Raw genomic sequence first — 13,041 nt, 5'->3', positions numbered from 1 at the left:
GTGACATTGTGATGTAACACACAAAACAGAATCACTGAATTTTGGTTCCATCACTATCCTGATGAAGCATATGTCTAAATTCAACAAGGGAAATCTTTCACATCTCTATCTTCATCTTCACCACCACCAGCATCTAGACTCCTATCCTACTTCCTATCCTATTCCTGATCTGAGTCTAATTGCCAAATAGCTTTTTTAGACATGATTTTGATTTGAGAAGATATTAATGTAAAGTTCCACAATAGCTAGTAAATGAACACTAGAGAGGATATATTTTCACAAGTGATGCTTAAGAAGGTCAAGTATGTACAAACTTTGCATCTCAACTTTTAAGCCAACACGAGTAAAAAGAAGCCGAAAGTGGTCTAGGAAATGGAAAATGGAATACACAGTTCCATAAGAATGTGAACATTTGGAAAAGCTCCAAGACATCTACCAACGGATATAGAGGTGAAATTGTTTAGTCAAACATGAATCTCTACTTTGAACTGTTCTTCACAGGGTTTCCACGAGTGTATTACAAGTCCAGCGGTGCACCAATCCACAAGACTGTTTTGATGGGAGTGTGATTGTGCCTCTGTGTGTCTGTGCTGTGTGTCCCTGGCCACACTGAGCACTCATACACACTGAGGGCCCGCAGGACATCACAGTTATTGATAATGCAAACAGGTGAGGACATTATCTGTACCAATATCTAAATGAATTGCTGTGGAGCTTGTGGCTTTTTGCTTTTTTCTCATAATCTATGCCCTTTTTTCAGTATACAAAGGTAAATAAAGGTCTATCAAGTGCATCCATAGTGTCTGATAGAATACATTTGACTAAATGTGTTATCCTTGTGCAGGTGTCTCTGTTTTGTCTTAGTATGCCTGTCTGTGACACTGTTTGTCACATTGTATTTGCCAACAGAGCCAACGGGGTGAAATAGCTTTTGATTAAAAACAGCTGAAACAGATGGGTGAAGGCTGAGAGATAGAGACAGACATGAGAAAGAGAGAGATTGAAAGAGGAGGATCTGCAGAGATGAAGTGATATGTAGCGAGGCGCAGACTGATAAGACGGCACTGAGAGGACGGCAAAGATAAGAATTATTGGAAGAAAGAGAAGGATTCAGAAGGATATGCCACGACTCTTCATAAAAAAAAAATATTGTGCTCAATACAAGATGCGTAATTTCTAATCTCTGTCCGCCAAAGTGACCCGTTGCACTCCATGACTAAATGATGGTTTTATGACAAAAACAGAGAAACCTGTATGTCTAACCTGTTGCTAGTAGAGAGCTGGTTATCACTGCAATTATGGTTACTCTCTATTTTTCATACTCCAAGTATAATAACTCTGTATGTGGTGCATGTTAGCGTTCGTGCTAATGGCTCAAACATAGTTGTGCTTTGGCCCTACACAGAGCCTACGCACAACTTTGCAAATCATCCACATGTTACAACTGTTTAGTGTCACCAGGGGGCAGTGTTACAAACAACCAATCTGTGGGCAAGTCACACTTCTGTTGTTGTTAGTCTTTCAATTGGCTGCATGTATAACATACAAAGAGCTAAAGTGACTGTTAAAAACAAGGAAAAGTGTCCATCATAGCCTCTGCCTGTGCTTTTCAGGCCCTTTTTGTCTCCTTTGAGGATTACATGCAAGCAAAAGGGACAAGAGTGTACAAATGCAGTATAATACAAGCCCCCTGAATATGTAATATGCTATCATATTAAGCTTCAAAGTGTAACTTTAATCCTGAAGCAAACAGTTAAAAAGAAGATATCAGTGCTCTTATATCGCTAGAGAATTTCACTTTACCGCATTCTCTCAAAGTCACATATTGTCTGCCTTAGACTTCAGTATGCTAAGTAGCTAAACACACCATGGTACATTTAGATTAGCCCAGCTGCACTAATAAATGTAATATTACAAGGAGAAATCTTAATATAATATATATGGAGTAAATAACTTAAAATTACCATTTTGACATTTTCATTACAGCTGACGTCAGCAGTTTTATTTTACGCGGAAAATAAATTTTAGGCTATGATATGAGGAGTCTCACAAGGATTGTTGATGGTGTATTAAAAAGATTAATATTTCACCAAATGTCCCTCTCATTTTTTCTGTTTTTCCACATATACACAACATATCTACACACACACACACACCATGTACACATGATTTAGACGACCTGCTGAAGTTAAAATCAACCATCTCTAAGGTTTACAGAGAAACATCTGAAAAAGAAAGAATATCCAGTGAGCAGCGGTTCTCTAGGAGTAAACACCATGTTGATGTCTGAGGAGAAAAACCCGGCTGCTTTGAACTCATAGGAAGGCAACAGTTACTTAGATAGCCACTCATTGGAATCAATATATGCAGAAGAGCATAAGGACTACAGCCGATAAACTACAGCAACTTAAGACCACAGAGGGTGCCACTCCTGTCAGCTACAACTGGAAAATGAGGCTCCAATTTGCATGGGCTCACTAAATAATGGGATAATAAGATATTGAAAAAATTATGAATCTCAATTCAGACGACGGGTTCAGCAATTGACATAAACAACATGAAAGCATGAATCCATCCTGCCTTCAATCAATGGTGTAACGGTGTGGAGGATATTTTCTTGGCACGCTTAGGGGACTTTGCTCAGTACCAGCTGAGTAACACCGTACCTGGGTACTGCTGCTGACCCTGTCCATCCATTTATGACCACAGTGTATCTATTCTGCAGGTTAACGCACCATATGAATCAGCCTAAATAATCTCAAATTGGTTTCTTGAATGTGACAATAAGTTCACTGTACTCAAACAACCTCCACAGTCACTAGATCTCAATCCAATAGAGCACCTTTGGCATGTGGTGGAACAGGAGGGGATCATCATGGATCTGCAGGCAACAAATCGTGTGATGCTGTCACGTCAACATTGACTAAAATCTCTGACGGATGCTTCCAATACATTGTTGAATCTATGCCATTCTATCATGTGCAATTCTATGTGATGTCGGATGGGCTTTGCATCCATCTGCTGCATTCTCAATACCTAAGGATATCATTTCTCTGAGATGAATACTGAGAGGCGAAGTATTCATCAGAGACTGGCGCCACCAGGCCCTCTGACCACCAGTAGGGAACGGGTGAAGTGTCTTGCCCAAGGACACAACGACCGAGACTGTCCAAGCCGGGGCTCGAACTGGCAACCTTCCGATTACAAGACAAACGGCCAACTCTTGAGCCACGATCGCCCCTAGTTAAGTTATACCTCTGTTAAAAACCAGAGCAGAGCAGTCACCTTTACCATCAGTTGCTCAACATTTCGCTGTATTATTAGTCCTGCATATTAACAAGTTGTTGTAAATTGTTATTATAATAATAAATATCTTGAGCAATAGTAGAGCGGTTCACAGAATATAAGCAGTATGGGAAATAGTTGAACATCTGTGATATTTTATGATGTTTTCGATGGTAGTAGCCGAGTCTGTGTATATGTTTGTGCTTGTGTATTAGTTTTTATTGTATTTGGGTCATCTGGTCTTTTCAGTGGAGATGACAAATTCCTCTGAGCAGAAAGGCCAAATAGTGTTTATTTTGTTGTATGTGTTTACATGTGTATTTTTGTGTTTCCTTCTCTACAAAAATACGCCGTCTCCCTGGCTAACCCCCCCCCCCCCCCCCCCATCTCCACACCACCCAAACCCCTTTAAAGCACACGTAGACTCACTTCAATAGCAGGCAAAAAGAATGAGAAAAATGCTGAACAAACACGGGAGGAAAATAAAACAAAACCTTGGCGGGAATTCCTTGAAATGAGCTAAGACATTCTGTCAGAACATTTACACACAAATACGCACATATGAGCACATTCGCAATGGTTAATGGATGAAAGAAAGCTGTGGAGGCCCTATCAGCTTTAGGTTGGAAACAACTCTAATCAGCTACAGTCAATCAAATAACAGAACTAAGCTCTCATATTCCACATAAGCTGGTTGTTTTGGCAAAAACTAGACACAAACACACAAGTAAAGATAACTTTGTAGCAGTGTATTATTTTAAGACTCTGCAATGGATTAAAGAGCTGTTGAATCTAAACATCTTGCAATCAGGCTGACTGGACAGCAGCTTCGGTTCCACGTGACTCGACTTCACTTTGATCATATCGGTCTGATTTGGTATTATTAGAAAATATGGATGGTTTGACAACTGTGTCAAGAGGCTCTCTTATCGAATGGCTGACCTCATCTCATTGAGTGTGAGTGTGTAAAAAAAGTTAGACTGATAAGACGCTGTTGTTTTAGTGACTAAGGAGTTTGGATTACAATACATGGGAAACAATGAGACTCTAGTATAACAGCTATTTTTTAAATGTTAGAGTAAAACAAGTTTGTGGGAGAAAAAAACAATTTACCAATTTATGAATAATCTCGCATGCATGTGTTGTATGTGTTGACTTGTGGGACTGATTTTTAAGCTTCAAACTTTTTATCCTGACTTTGTTCATTTAATAGTTGTAACAATACAAAGCTGTTGCAAAAAGTATATAGGGACCTCTAAAGCAGCGCTGGATTTGCTTCATTAACCCATTTTAAAGCAGATATAAGTGAGAAAAATCTTTTATTGTAAACATGATATGCTGGTATCATAATTTCTGTGTTTGAAACTTGAGGTATTGCAGCAAACCTCCCTGGACAAGGATTAAAGCTGAAAAGTTCCCCAAGACCATTCAATGGTTAGCTATGTTATTGTCAAAAAATTTCAAGAAGGACAAGAGCATAAATAACAGTATAATGTACAATGATGTCTGGAGTTCGACTGATGTAGGAACTTTAAGACTGATACTGTTACCAGTCGTTTGTGACTTAAAAATCCAATGTAATGGATGATGTTGTTTTTCTTTTCAACAGATGAAAAGGATTTCCGTAACAGTTTGTATGTGAATTTATTCATATGTTCTTACAGAGATAATATGACAGTGCATTTTAAAAATAATCTTGTTTTAATGTCACCACAAGGCTCTACTTAACTCATATCAGCTCGTTCTTGTGTTTGTGGTGTTTCAACAAATATGCTGACGCTGATAGTACGTTTGGAGGGTGTTCCTCCTGTTTCTTTATTTTTTTAATTTTCATTTATCAGCTGTTATAAATGCTTGTTAGAAAATAACTGTAAATATATTATTAGAGGTCATGAAGGTCAAAGACTATTATTAAATACTGTGTCTGGAATACTAAAAGAGTAGAACAACTGTGTTTACAATTGCAGTCTGAGACAGACTTCAGTAACATAAAACTTGAAAACAATAGCAACAATAGCAACCACCAAGGGAGATTTTCTACAGAGCTGTAAAAAGAAAAACAAAAGTTGGAACACGTATTAAAAACACAGATTTTAACAGTATTGTGAAAACTTACTCCAGTGTTAACGCTGCCTTCTTCTGATCTTTGCAGCTAATACCGTTTCTTTTCCTGTTCTGTGAGGGAACAAACACTTTTCATCCTGCTGCTATTTTGAACCTCGCCCAAAAAGATCTGATGCAGCTGCTGTCTTTTTAAAGCACCAACTTTTAATCTGCACCATTTCTTCCATCACTTTTCTATTCCGTCTGCTTGTCCTCATAATGCTGCTACAGCTCTGCAATGTTTGCCGTAAATACATGCATTTATCTAACGGGGTACAATGAAACGTCCTTCGGGTGGATGTTACACTGTTGGATTCAAATGATAAAACTCAAATACTGACCGTTTTGTTGACAGGTTTGGTTGAGATGATTCATAAAATTGGAAATGATGAAAAAAGCTAACAACAACAACAACAACAACAACAATAATAATAATAAACTAAAGATAGTTTAAGACGTGTCTAATAGGGTTTTATTGTGTCAGACTTTCATTCATGGCTGAGCTCCCCATGCAACCTTGTGTTTTCTACACTCACACAGGAGAGAGTCTAGTCAAACAGGCCTCAGGGGCAGCTATCCAGGTCAGAACCTAATACAGAGGTATTTTCATGCTTTCCAGCCAAAAGCAACGCTGCAGCTGTTTGGGTGTGCGCGCGTGGTACTCAGCGCTACTTCACCACGACTTTGCCCTCAGGCACGAGCGCAAAGTAAGCATGGCACACATCCAGAAATTTATACAGCCACGAGACTCTGAGAATCTGAAGACCTTATCTTAAATTATGTAGAGATGCATGATAATTATGCTACAAAAGGTGTTTAACACCCAGTGGGACAAAGTGATGCCCGTTCTTTATTTCATTTTCAAAAATTTCAATTGTTATTCAACGGAATTTATGCGCTTCCTGTTTCTCCATCGCTCATTTTTAGATCACTTAACTTTCACCACCAAGTCAGTCGTTTGCACACAAATCCACGTACACACTGTGCACCACAAAACATGTTATTACAGCTACATCGATATTAAAGCTAAAGAAAGTTTAAAAAAGGTGATCTCACCGTCTCTTCTGTTGTTGCCCCTCATCACTTTGGTCGTAGAGACCTGAGCCCTCACGACTCCTGTTAAAGTTCCCAAAATTAGAACCGTCCACATGTGGAAAAACACCGATCCTCTCATGTTGCTGAGAATGATGCTAGGTTAAAAAAACGACAGCGGTAAAAATGAGTAAATGTCCTCTTCGTCTTCTAGTGGCTTAAGCGAAAAATGATGTACTTCAAAAGTTATCTAAAGCTTTCCATTAACGTTTGCAATAACTGCGAGCTTTGAGTAGCTCTCTCCTTTACCCGTAAATTGGAATCACTTGTTGATTCCAACGCTTGAAGTCTGACGCACTCTATGCCCCGTCTTGTTCCAAAGTGCCAAAAAATATGGAAGTCTTTGCTTTCTTTAAAAAGTTATGCGCGCACAGGCGTACCAAGTGCAAAACTCTGAAATAGCTCAGCGCAGGTGGAGGGTAATATAGCCACGCTCACGGTCAGACTGGAGACTGTAGGCGCCGGACGTCTTATCTCTGTGGAACAACTAAAAAAAAATCTATTCTGCCACTGAGAAATATCCCGCATAGTTTTCCAGTTTCTAATGCATCTGCACTTTTAAAGTTGGGGCGTCAAACTTTGCCAAATGAGTGGCGCGTGCGCACCGTGTGTGAGCGTCCAGCTTGCTGTGGGTGTGCGGGTGAGATGCTTGGGTGTAAAGTTATACAGGATAATTCAAAAAAAAAAGAAAAAGAAAAAGAAAGAAAGAAAACCTTTCAAAAGAAACATCGATAAAATGTATGTAAAGTTTTCTTCGTATCTATTCTTTCTATTGATCCATCTTTTGCTTTCTGATTATTGTAATTAAGTACCTGATTGTTAAAACACACTTTGGAAAATGGAATGAGGAAATGAGCAAACGCAAATTTTTTCTTTAATTTTTATTTTTTTTTAGAAAATCCAGAGGAAATGGGGGGGTGTCACCAGTTACATGAAAGGAAACGTGTCATGAACTTGTCCAGGACTTACTGGGAAATTTACTTTCCTCAGGTCTTAAATGTTGAATCATGCTGACGAAATATGAGATACAAGTAAATCCAGGGGATGAGATCTGTTACACAAGTTTTAACCAAGCAGTCACAGTAAGTCACAGCATTGTGCAATGCATGCATGATCATCTGGGTAAGGAAAGCTGGACCTGAGCATCTATGTTGTGTTTTTCAGTGTGAGAAACGTTTCATCACTTGGCAGTGACAACATCACTTTGCTCTGCCTGAGCGATGTTAATGTCATATATTTTCTGTAATTCAAAATGAGGTGTTGCGACCCATCTAAGATAACACAGCACATGTGATAAATCTGGAAATGAACTGTTTGGAATCACTCCCTAACAGTGATCTAACCACCACCGTAAAATATCATATGAGTGTGTTTCTGACTTGACTAATTGCGAATCACTGTTGTTTTTATCACTTTTTCCCTGGTCACACAAATACTGTTAGCATGTCTTGTTTGCTTTCATTTCTTTTGCACCATGTTCATGTGCATAGTCACAAAAATTATCAGAGTTATTTAGACTTTATAAGATGAACTTGCCAACTTCGGGTTTCTGCTGAGTCAGCAGAAAGCCTACCCATTACTGAGCAATTGGCTAATGACTAATGCAGCACCTCTAAAACTTGAAACCACTTAGGGAATTATATAGGTTATTAATAGGGAGAGAAATTTAATTAAAATTAAAAGCTATTAGACTACCCTGCTGAGCTTCAAAGGCATATGCACCACGGGAGTGGATTTGTAAGTACTGTATACGTAGAGATCGGTTGTTGTCATACACAATGTGTATGGACACGCACACATGCGCACACAGACATGAAATCTTCTTATGGTATTAAAACTTTAACCTGCCAAGAATGTAATAACATGGTAGCAATATTTGGATCTTAAGTGAACATAAGTTGCTCATATGTAAAAACATAGACAGCTGAGACCAACTAGCCATGTTGATGCAACTGAATTACCATGAATTTTAAAATAATGATAATCTGTGTCATTAGTTTCTATCTAGACTACAAACATAGATTAAAATGCAGTTACATTAGCAGGTATTGTCTTTTCACTTGTGTTTCATGCCTGTGTTAAGTGTCAGCCTAAGTAATTTTTTTTTTTTTGCTAAAGCAAGCATGCATTGTATGGATGTGCTGTAGAACTAATGTCTCTTGTGTGTCTTTGTTTATGGGTGCAGTGGGCTATCCCTTTAATCTGTTGATTTAATCTTAAACACTGACAGGCCTGTTGAAACTTTGGAAGCTACTTGGAGCAAAGCTCTGCATAGTTCTGAGCCTGGTGAAGCAACACTTCGGCCTTAAAGTCTGAATATTCCAAACAATGATTTTAGCTTAAGGGTGATCTCGATGGTCCTCAGTGAATGTTGATTTCACCCTTGGTTTACCAGGATGTCTTCAGTGGTAGCAAAATGAAACATGGCTCAGGAATGAATGACTTATGAATGAATGATTATAACCCATTGAACGCCACTGTTTTGTTACTGGTCCAAGAGAGGTGATCCACTATTAGCCTTCTGAAAATTTTAGATATATTTAGGAATACTATAGTTAGTAATATTTGCATGTTAGAGCCTCTATTTTTAAGTTTATCATTTTAAACATTTCTATCTTATTAATTTTCTGTTAAATAAATATTTTCAAAAACAAAATCACATGTGAACCAAAATATTTTTAAGGGTAGACTTCTCCCACAGTTCCTCTGCAGATTAAGGCTGCGCTTCTGTCTCATCATGTAATCCCAGATTGGGGCTTGGCTTGATGTATATAATGGGGTCATGCCGGGGCCAAATGTCTATTGCAGTTCTTTGTGAATGTGGGTAGATGATTGTGATTGCTGGCAGAATGGAGGAACTGCACAGATAGATAGATAGATAGATAGATAGATAGATAGATAGATAGATAGATAGATAGATAGATAGATAGATAGATAGATAGATAGATAGATAGATAGATAGATAGATAGATAGATAGATAGATAGATAGATAGATAGATAGATAGATAGATAGATAGATAGATAGATAGATAGATAGATAGATAGATAGATAGATAGATAGATAGATAGATAGATAGATAGATAGATAGATAGATAGATAGATAGATAGATAGATAGATAGATAGATAGATAGATAGATAGATAGATGGTAAATGGCCTGTATTTGTATAGCGCTTTTCTAGTCCCTAAGGACTAGACTGTTGTCATTCCTTTAACCTCCTAGGATCTGGTGTCCACATATGTGGACATCACATTTTGGGTTATTTAGACCAAAATACTCAATGTTGCTCTACAAGTGCCTGATATCCACTTACGAGGACATTATACTGCTACTGTTCTATCAAAATTTGAAACGAATATCCTCATATGTGGCTCTGATTTTTCATAAAAACAAAAATAAGGTAAAAAAAAAAAATCTGGCAATTCTTTGTTTTTACATTCATCGGGCCCCAATATGCCCAAATATCAAAGAGAAATTAAAAATGCATGCTGTGGAAGAGTTCAGGTCTTAGGAGGTTAAACAACCAGTCATCCACCCATTGGTGATGGCAGCTACATTGCAGCCACAGCCACCCTGGGGCGCACTGACAGAGGCGAGGCTGCCGGACACTAGCGCCACCGGGCCCTCTGACCACCACCAGTAGGCAACACGTGAAGTGTCTTGCCCAAGGACACAACGACCGAGACTGTTCAAGACGGGGCTCGAACCGGCAACCTTCCGATTACAATGCGAACTCCCAACTCTTGAGCCACAATTGCCCCTAGATAGATAGGTGTGTGTGTGTGTGTGTGTATCAGCTGCGTGCTCTAATGCTGCACCCACTGTGGTGTAATGACAATGCTGTTTTCAGCTACCCATATCTGGTAATCCTGCACAGTCATACCAAGAAACTAGTCAAATTGGGAAACTCTGTAACTACAATCCACTTCTTTCTCTTTCAGACACACACCCACAGTTTCTGGTTTGGGCCAATTAGGCTAGGGTTTCTGAGAATTGGTGTGGTCTTCATAATATAACCATGAATGCGTGTTTTTGTGACTCTGCATGCATGTGTATATAAGAGTGAGGCTAAGAAAAAATGCAAGTCTTTCTTGTTTGCTGTCTGACTAGACTCATACTCATATAAATAACAAACTTCCTTAGCTTATCATGATATAACATAAAAAGTGAAAAAAGGGATGGAATGGAAATTCAAAAAAGGATGTAAAGGGCAAAAAGAAAACAAAGAAGCCATAAAAAGTAGTCAAAAGAGAGTCTGTGTTACATCTGAGAATGATCACATACAGTATGGTAATGAGGTCAGAGGTGATCCAAATGAGGTCAGACAATGTGTTTTTACAAGGTGAAAAAATAGAGAGTAACTTGAACTTGAGTTTGTTTAGTCAGATAGGTTTTTAGGTTTTGCATGTATTCATCATTAAGTCTCGAAATGTGGCAGCCTTCATGATTTCTAAAGACCGGACACACAAAAAGGTGTATCTGTTCTCGCTCTGGGCTGTATTTTCCTGAAAGTAGTCCAGAGACAATCAAAGGAAGGAAAGAAACTTAGAAACTGTCTCTTTTAGTGGCTGAGTGCCTCCATGAAACTATTGCATCTTTTTAGGTGCTTGTATTAATGCACAATTCTCTTAAGTTTAAGTTGCATGCAAGCTTGCATAAACAGTCAAAGCTTTGTTACAAAGCTTAAAACTGACTAAAAACTGGTGATTAAAACTTCAGGTCTGCGTGTTAAAATGTTCAAATTAACAAACATAAACGAATTATTTGCCTCAAAATGTCAAAATCTCTTCAGACACATTGCGTCGGATTAATAGCCAGAGGTCAAAGGTAAATAGGGCAAAGAGGATTGTTATCTTTAGCTTTTCTCTGCTTTGTTCTGTCTCCCTGTCTCATCCTCTGTTTACCTCCTCATCCTTCCATCTTTTGGCTTAGCATCAGATGAAGGGGGATTATGTTTTAGCAGATGGAGACGTGCCCAGTGTTTTAGTGTGTGTGTGTGTGTGTGCTAGCATGAGGGCAACTTGGGTATGTGTGTACAGATCCCCCTGGGAGCCTTGACATGAAAACTGAAGCAATCTTTACTCATTAACTTGTACAAGTCAAACTGTAAAAAGTGAAGCTAGTTATAGGTTGAACAGTCCAGGTGAAACAACAACAGCACTTTGTGGAAGCAGTATTTTGAGCTAGCTGAAACAATCAACCTGCTTTAACAGAATTAAGTTTACATTTGTATGAGTGTGAAATATAGTGCGCATACAGGAGTGGATAATGTTGAACAACTACTTGTAGATGTTTCTTTATTTTCCCGTAATGCATGCTTTCCTATAAATGTCATAAAACTAACCAGTCATGACCAAAGCCATTAGAAATTTGCCAAAGCCTGGCAAAAAGACACTAAAATCATCAATTCTAGGATAAAGTATCAAAAAAAGTAAAAAAAAAATGTTCAAATCAATGTGGAACTACCTATCAGTGGTGTATGGTCCCTCATCAGAATAAAGCATCATATTGTTTTCTTCTGTTGTTTTATTTCCTGTACATAATAGATGTGCATGTTTAGGTCAGTAGAGTGGCAGATTCCTGGTTCCCACAGTAGCCTGTCTTTCTTGGCTGCCCTCTGAGAATCTCTTAATGAGCTCAACATCTCTCAGTGTGTGCATGAACACACAAGTGTGTGCTTACCCACGTAGCTGTGTGTGTGAGTGTCGCAATGTGAGCAATGAGGCACTTCCTGGTTTCTTGTGCTGTGCTTGCACTGTATGGGTGTGTAGGTGAGAAGAGAGGTGAGTGCATGTCCCTGGAGTATGTGGATGTGAATTCCTAATTGAGTGCTGCATGTGTGGGTGTTTTCTCACAAATATGTGTGGAACATATTGTTTTCTATTTTCAGTTTTCATCAATTAGTAATTCCATAACTGTAGTGTGAGTAATGGCATCCTGTGTCCAGCTAAAGAGGTTGACCATCATGTGTAACAACAGCCTGGTCGAAGAAACACACACAGAGACAAATCAGCTCTTATTTTTGACAAGGGTTTGATTTTGACACCAACGATATAAAGCATTCATTAGTAAAAAATGTTTGCTGTAATCAAAACATAAAATTTGTTCTACCTTTTGCATTGTAGTTTAAGTATATAAGACTGAATTTTTGGGGGGAACAAACCATGGACAGCCATAATGAACCAACAGTGACCCAGCACATGAACTTGCTTTGTCCGTCTTTCCCTATAGTGTAATATTACTTGTTTACGATCACTGATGCCGATATTTGATTATATGTTTAAAACATGGTTCATACATAACCACTGATCGCAGCTTTTGAGAATGCATGAAGCCAGCTGTGCTATTCACCTAAATGAAAATATGATCACTCCAAGCCTTGCTGATAGTTTGATAACCACAATGTCCTGTACTACACTCATGCATGCCTGAATTCAGTGAACGGCTAAAGGCATCTCTGCTGAAAGGCACGGAACTTCTCAGGGGAATCTTGGAGCAGTCTCTGTGGGAATCTTGGCATACATCACTGACTTACAGGACTATATAGGGTAATGTCTCA

The 13,041-nt window shown here is 38.7% G+C and overlaps 1 protein-coding gene across 3 annotated transcripts in view; it reads right to left on the bottom strand.

Moving 5' to 3' along the window:
• The window catches only part of pdgfd (platelet derived growth factor d), a 54,823-nt gene extending 47,728 nt beyond the window's left edge, over window positions 1-7,095 (bottom strand). For 2 of the 3 annotated variants that reach the window (XM_082503681.1, XM_082503683.1), the window contains exon 1: window positions 6,445-7,095. In XM_082503681.1, coding sequence (XP_082359807.1) covers window positions 6,445-6,562 — 118 coding nt within the window. In that variant the 5' untranslated portion in view covers window positions 6,563-7,095. The remainder of the gene's footprint in view (window positions 1-6,444) is intronic. The other variant, XM_082503682.1, reaches the window with a different exon arrangement.
• Between the last annotated feature and the right edge of the window lie 5,946 nt (window positions 7,096-13,041).

Source organism: Aulonocara stuartgranti (genome assembly GCF_965226115.1).
Source record: "Aulonocara stuartgranti genome assembly, chromosome: 14".
Lineage (NCBI taxonomy): Eukaryota > Metazoa > Chordata > Actinopteri > Cichliformes > Cichlidae > Aulonocara > Aulonocara stuartgranti.
Note: the sequence above shows the minus strand (reverse complement) of the source record. Positions and strands in the feature narration are given on the sequence as shown.